The 6,582-nt window shown below is 39.2% G+C and overlaps 1 protein-coding gene across 1 annotated transcript; it reads right to left on the bottom strand.

Moving 5' to 3' along the window:
* Window positions 1-1,047: 1,047 nt before the first annotated feature.
* LOC107691667 (malate dehydrogenase, mitochondrial-like) lies at window positions 1,048-6,377 on the bottom strand. The gene is made up of 9 exons (XM_016490413.1): window positions 6,173-6,377; window positions 4,550-4,718; window positions 3,852-3,935; window positions 3,561-3,670; window positions 3,312-3,437; window positions 3,109-3,186; window positions 2,574-2,673; window positions 2,262-2,413; window positions 1,048-1,351 (listed from the first exon to the last, which is right to left on the bottom strand). The coding sequence occupies exons 1-9, from the start codon at window positions 6,362-6,364 to the stop codon at window positions 1,220-1,222; spliced, it is 1,143 nt and encodes a 380-aa protein (XP_016345899.1). The 5' UTR covers window positions 6,365-6,377; the 3' UTR covers window positions 1,048-1,219.
* Window positions 6,378-6,582: the final 205 nt, after the last annotated feature.

Below are 6,582 nucleotides of genomic sequence, written 5' to 3'. Positions count from 1 at the left end.
AATATGGCGGATAAACAAAGCAGTTTCCCAGAACTCAACGCGGCGTCACGTCACATTCTCATTCTTTATTGAATTTTTTTTCAACATGAACAATAAACTGGATAATTATATATTTAATAATCCACATATATCTAAAGTATTTATTTTTTTTCAAATGCGTGTGTGCTACTGTAATTGGAAAATGTGAAATAACATTAAAAACACAAAACCGGATATTTATTTATTTTAGATGTTTTTAAAGGGGGGGGGGGGGGGATCCTTCAAATGCATGCATCCTTCAATTCTCAAATGACACAACTAAGGGGTAGATTTGCAACCATCATATATAGTTCTTTTATGAATAAATAATACAAATTGTGTCACTTAAAGGTCCCCTGAAATGCTTAGAAACACTCAGCATTACTCTTATGTGTTGACGTCATTGTAACTGAAACAGGAAGACAGGGCGGGACACCCCTATATAGTGCACTACGTGCCATTCACTGTACATAAAATTATAATTCTGCGGACAAGTGACCGATTTCAGCCGCGGCTTCAGCGTCTATTTTAGTGTAGGGGGCGGGCGCTTCGGATTCTAGAGAGCATTTGATTGGACAAAGTTTGATGAGAAGCTGAAGTACGATGTGACGTCAAAAAATCGTTGAGTCGTTTTGGCGGAAGTGACAAACTGCAAGCTTTGAACGCTTATATATTCTAAATGCGAATTTTGTCACTGTTTTGGAGCACACTGCCTTATAGATAACCTTAAGACTAACATATTGATACTAACACCCAAAAAAACTTTAATTTTGATTTCATAGGGACTTTACATAATTCTAAATCGCTAATCATTTGAATAAGGGTCTTTGTTTGGAAAAAAAAACAAAACACTCACAGCAGGATTACTCAGAGCCATATCTGTTTATGTAAAATTAACTCGCATCCATTTATGAGTCACTCAAATTGCATCTAATTATCAACAACAACAAAATGCAAGTCAATAAAATTATCTCATAGCAAAATAGCAATATTTTGAATTGAGTGAACTGAAATCCAAAGACATATAGAGCTGGTAAACAGACCATTTTATTGATGGGTGGATTTTACCATTTAATCAGTACAAAGAATGTCTGCATCTTTGAACATGATGAAAATAAATTTTTAGGAAACCTTGTTGACATACAATGACTCAGCTTTATAAATAAATGACATTTCACAGGTAGTGTGCCACAAGCACAGATCACTTCATGTTTGCAACAAAATCTTCTCCTTTCTTGATGGAGCCCTTCAGTTCATCCATGGCTTCAGCTACCAGCTTCTCCTCAAATGCAGAGAGCTTGCCAAGACCAAGGTTCTTTTCAATGCCGTTTTTCTGAGAAAAGCAGGAGAAAATTCTAAATAAATCTTCATAAAACAAACAAACAAACAAATAAACAGAAAGCCTATTCTACTTTACCAGGGGTGTATTCCAGAAAGCACGGTTAACTTATCGTCAGCTAAACCCTGAACTTTCGGCATATTGTAATATTATATAATGTTGTGCGCTACCTGTCACGCCCACTGAAGGCTCGTCAGTAGATCACAAGTGTGATGATAGCGCTGAAGTGAACGAACCCTGGAACATATGGTTAAGCACTATGGTTACTTATGGCGCTTTTCCACTGCATGGTACGGCACGGTACGGTACGGTTCACTTTTGGGGGGTTTTCCACTGGGTACTGTAGCGAATCAGCTCATGGGGAAATATGAATAATTAATCATAACTCAGCACAGCCAGCGAAGGATCGAACGCAACGGTTTTGAACGTGCACACCTTTTTTTTTAACAACCAAAAAGCAGCTGTTTCGTTGTCTGTTGAGGAAGTACAGACATTCCTCTCGTTGATAGCAGAGGAGTGGATCCAGCGAGAACTTGATGGGGTGACGCGGAATGAAAGTTTTTCAGGAGTCGCGGCAGTAGAGGCGGCGCAACTAACGACATGTGAATAATCCCGCCCACTCTAAAGCGGTACTAAACTGCAGTGGAAACGCAAACCGAGCCGAACCGTGCCATACTGAGCCGAGCCGAGCAGAGTCGTACCACACAGTGGAAAAGCGCCATTACATACCCTGAAACGATTTTGGAACCGAAAGCTGAGGTTATCCGCTCGCTTATCCTCAAACATACCCGGGTATGTCACATAACCTGCTTTTTGGAATACCCCCCCAGGTCGTTGTTACTTTGACCTTGTATGATCTAAAAATAACATGAAGTAACTTCTAAAGAAGGTCTACTAGACTTACCCCGAGGAGGAGAGGTGTAGAGAAGTATTTGCATTCTGTCTCCTCAGATCTCACAAATGCACATTCAACAACACCCTCTTTTCCATTCATGGCATCAAGAAGGGAGAATGTGAACCTGGCTCCGGCATAGGCCATGGACAGAGTGGCAGAGCCTATGAACAGAGAGGTATTCAGATTCCAGATCTTCTCACTAAATTAAGCATCTGCACAACTAAAATTCCAGCGACACAAAGGAAACAAACTTTAGAGAACCCAAAAGAAAAAAAAAAAAGAAAAAAAAAAAAAGTCAGCATATACAACTTCAGTTCTCACCTGCACCAGCTTTAGCTTTCACAACCTCAGTTCCTGCTTCCTGGATCCTGCCTGTCAAAGCAGACAGCTGATCTGTAGGGAACTCAACCTTGGGAGTGCACTGAAAACAACACAGAATAAAATAAGAATCTATATCATTTTACCAAATAGTCCAAAAAATCTGTTCAAAAGCAATCACAGCCAATCAGAAGTTTTTATGGCAATGGATTTTATGGCACTTTGGCAGTGTTCCTAGTGGCTCAGTGGTAGAGCATTGCGTTAGCAGCGCAAAAGGTCTTGGGTTCAATTCCCAGGGAACACACATACTGGTAAAAATGTATAGCCTGAATGCACTGTAAGTTGCTTTGGATAAAAGCGTCTGCTAAATGCATAAATTATTATAAATTAATTTTGGACCAATGAGATTTCATTGTGGGCGGGGTTATGCAGTGCAACGCCACTAAACTAGAAAACAAGCAACCTACGAAATATCTTGCCAAAAACGTATGTTTATTGAATATATTATAAATGAGGTAGTAATACAGGTTTTTCTTACCTGTGAAATGAGAGGAATGATGGTCTTTCCTGCATGACCTCCAACAACGGGCACGTTGACTCTGGCGGGATCAAGGCCCTGGAAATATTGCAGTAATGGTGACAATGAACTGACTGTGTAAATGTTTTTTGGTGATGACATTAAATAAATCTGCACTTAAATTTAAACTCCTCTTCTATCAGTATTGAATTTATAGAACTCACTTTGAGCTCAGCAACAAAAGCGTTTGCTCTGACAATATCCAGTGTTGTGACACCAAAGACACTGCTGGGGTTGTAGACGCCATGTTTCTTCATCACCTCTGATGTGATTGGGATAGTGGAGTTCACCTGAAATTCACAAAATCAAAGTTCAATATGAAACAGATGTATACTGCTATAAACCCTTGTCACCTTTGAGCAGGTATAAAGTGATACCTCAGCAATGTAAGGCTCGTGAGACCTTATACTTACTGGGTTTGAAATGATGCAGATCATGGCCTGAGGGCAGTGACGGGCACAAGCATCAGCTAATGTGGCCACAATGGTGGCATTGGTGTTAAACAGATCATCACGGGTCATACCTAGAAAAATGTAAAGCACAATAAGAAGAAATTCTGGTGTGTTTCTATAAATTTCTGATTTATAATTGAGCCCATTTTACATCACCAAGCCAACCAACATTTTGTGTTGAATATACCGTTTCACATATGCACACATAAAATGGGTTACAAATGACATTCCATGCTGATAAAATATACCCACCAGGCTTCCTTGGGACACCAGCAGGGATGACAACAACATCACAGCCTTTTAGTGCAGCACCCAGCTGATCTGCTCCCATGTAGCCTGCAAGGCAAAGACAGTGAACACTATAGCAGACCTATTTAGGGTGCTTTCACACTAGCACTTTTGGTGCGCATCCGGGTTCGATTGACGTCAAGAGTTCGGTACGTTTGGATGATGTGAACACCGTCTTCCAAACTCGGGTACTCACCTGCAAACAGTACCAGAGTCCACTTAAAAGGGGTGGTCTGGGGTACGGTTTGCTGCTGATATGAATTACATATGAGTGAAGTTAATTTCTGGAAAAAAATAAAAAATAAAAAGTAGGATGGGGCCTTTGGTTTATGCGTCAGTTGTTGATTGGGTGGAGGCAAATCTGAATGTGAGCTTGAGGTTGACTGTAAGAAATTGGCAGGGTTTAAGTAATCTAAATGACTGAAGAAGTCTGGCATACAAGAGAAAAGTGTGTTGTTTTACCATTTGAGTTTAGATTACAAATTACAGGCTTAAAAATAATTATGTGGGTGAATCTTTCATGAGAAGTTCAATCAGATGCATTTAGAAAAGAAATAGGGTGGATTTTCATTTTATGCCAACTTTAAAGTAGCAAATTTGATTTCTCTGCAACTAATAAAAACTCAAAAATGAGGCTTGAGGAGCTGAAACCATGTCTGTACCTGTGACAGTGGCTCTGGTCTCAATGTGACTGAGGTCAGCAGCTACTCCAGGAGTGTGGGCAATATCATAAAGTGAAAGCTCGCTCACTAAAGGGCTGTTCTTCAGCAGGAGAGACAGGGGCTGCCCGATGCCACCTGAGGCACCCAAGACAGCTACTTTCGCATTGTGCTGCAAGGAGAAAAAAAAATTGCAACGCGTCACAATATATGCTGATTCACCTTACTCTTATCCTTAAATGCCCTTTGATTCCATAGGCCAATAAATTTACTGCTTTATTTGTTGTGTGCATTATATACATTAATCATTAATCTGGTTGTAAAAAAAATTATTAAATTAAAATATGGAACAACCACTGAATGCAAATGTTAAAATGATCTTGACCTTGGGACCTTTTCAGCCTGGAAAAATGCCAGCGGGAATTTTTACTACCCCTCATGCCGAGGAGAGGGAGGGTTTAAACCAAGTGATTAAGGACTCTGCAGTTTAGACAGTACAAAGGCAGCTGTATTGGCATATGAATGTGTTTAGAGCAAGCAAACAAACTAATTAGTTTTATACAAATGGCAGTTGAACTGCATGCATTGCATTATGTTAAAAAAGAATGTCAAAGACTTTTATAACAAAGAATCTTTTAAATGCCACGGACTACCAAATTGAATCATCCTCACGAGAAGGACATTTTTATGTATAAAATTCCAATTTATACTGTGAAAACTTTATATTGTGTAAAATTTTATCTGCATATTTAGTTTCTGTTACATTATTACATTTGTAACATTCTACTCACTAAATTACTCTACTGTTGGACATAGTTTATTCATATAAAGAAAATATTTTACTATTTATTCACTAATAAAATATTTTATATTTGCTTATTTAGTTTAATCTTATATTTATTTTCACATTTTACCGTTTTACATTTTTAAATGGTCCCCAGACCTCAGTTTGAAAACCCTTGCTACATAGAAATAAAAGTATAAGCCTTATAAAGCATAAAACATATTAGATGGCACATCTGACATCTCTGTAGCACTTTTGTTTTTTTCCCATGGCCTTGCTGTTCACAACAAAAAAGCTGCATTAAGCCTGATCTCTCATTACAGATCAAGACACTTTGTTTTATTTACTACGCATCAGTGAGCCAAGTAGCTGATTACAGTAATGACCTTTCAAAGGTGGACGTGAGTCAAAGTGATAACACCTCTAACCGGGACGATCCTACACAGGAAAACTAAACTAGTTGGCAAGGTCGACTGAAAACCTTCTCATGCCAGATAGCAGGATTTCAACAGATTCATGGGGAATCCAGAATGATCCTTGCAACTTCCACAAACATGAATACCATATGACTAACAAATAACTTATGTTGCAACGCCTACACTGTCAATTTGATGGCTAAATATCAAGCAAAGTAATTTCTCGGTTAACTGGATGCAAGTTTACTTAACTTAGTTTAATTTATACTATTGTAGTCTATGGCTCATTAAGAAATACGCATGAGTAAAGGAAAAAAGTAGATTTGGTATTAATCTCAGTTTGACATGTTAACGTCATCGCACATTCATGCAAATCATGGAGGCTAATGTTAGCGCACTCGCATGTTCACAAATATGAGATTTTACCTGGGAGGCGGTGGACAAGCTCCGGAGGAGGGTGGCGGTAGGTCTAGCGATGCGGGAGAACATGCTGGCTCGATTTTCTGTAAGTGCTTGCTGTTTTAAAATTAATATTTGATATAGACCCCTCCTGACTGTGACTCCAACGTCCTCTACAAGACAACCGAGCGAGAGCGAGCCTACGGCGCAGCCAAGCATTGTTGACTCTACGAGGGCCCGGCCTTCTCTGATTGGTGTAGCAGTGTGTATGCAGTGCTATGATTGAATAGAATATTTGTCAGTCACATCCAAAGAGGAGGGGTTTATCGTCGCCTACTCTTTCAATGGTTGTTCACATTCTGGCGGTCGATTGGTCGGTTTGGCGAAACGTCATTGAAACTTTTCTTTAAATTTTTTATTACTGTTTAAGGACAGTA

Source organism: Sinocyclocheilus anshuiensis, unplaced genomic scaffold (assembly GCF_001515605.1).
Source record: "Sinocyclocheilus anshuiensis isolate Anshui unplaced genomic scaffold, SAMN03320099.WGS_v1.1 scaffold186, whole genome shotgun sequence".
In the NCBI taxonomy this organism is placed as follows: Eukaryota; Metazoa; Chordata; class Actinopteri; order Cypriniformes; family Cyprinidae; genus Sinocyclocheilus; species Sinocyclocheilus anshuiensis.
This window is presented reverse-complemented; position numbering and strand designations above follow the sequence as displayed.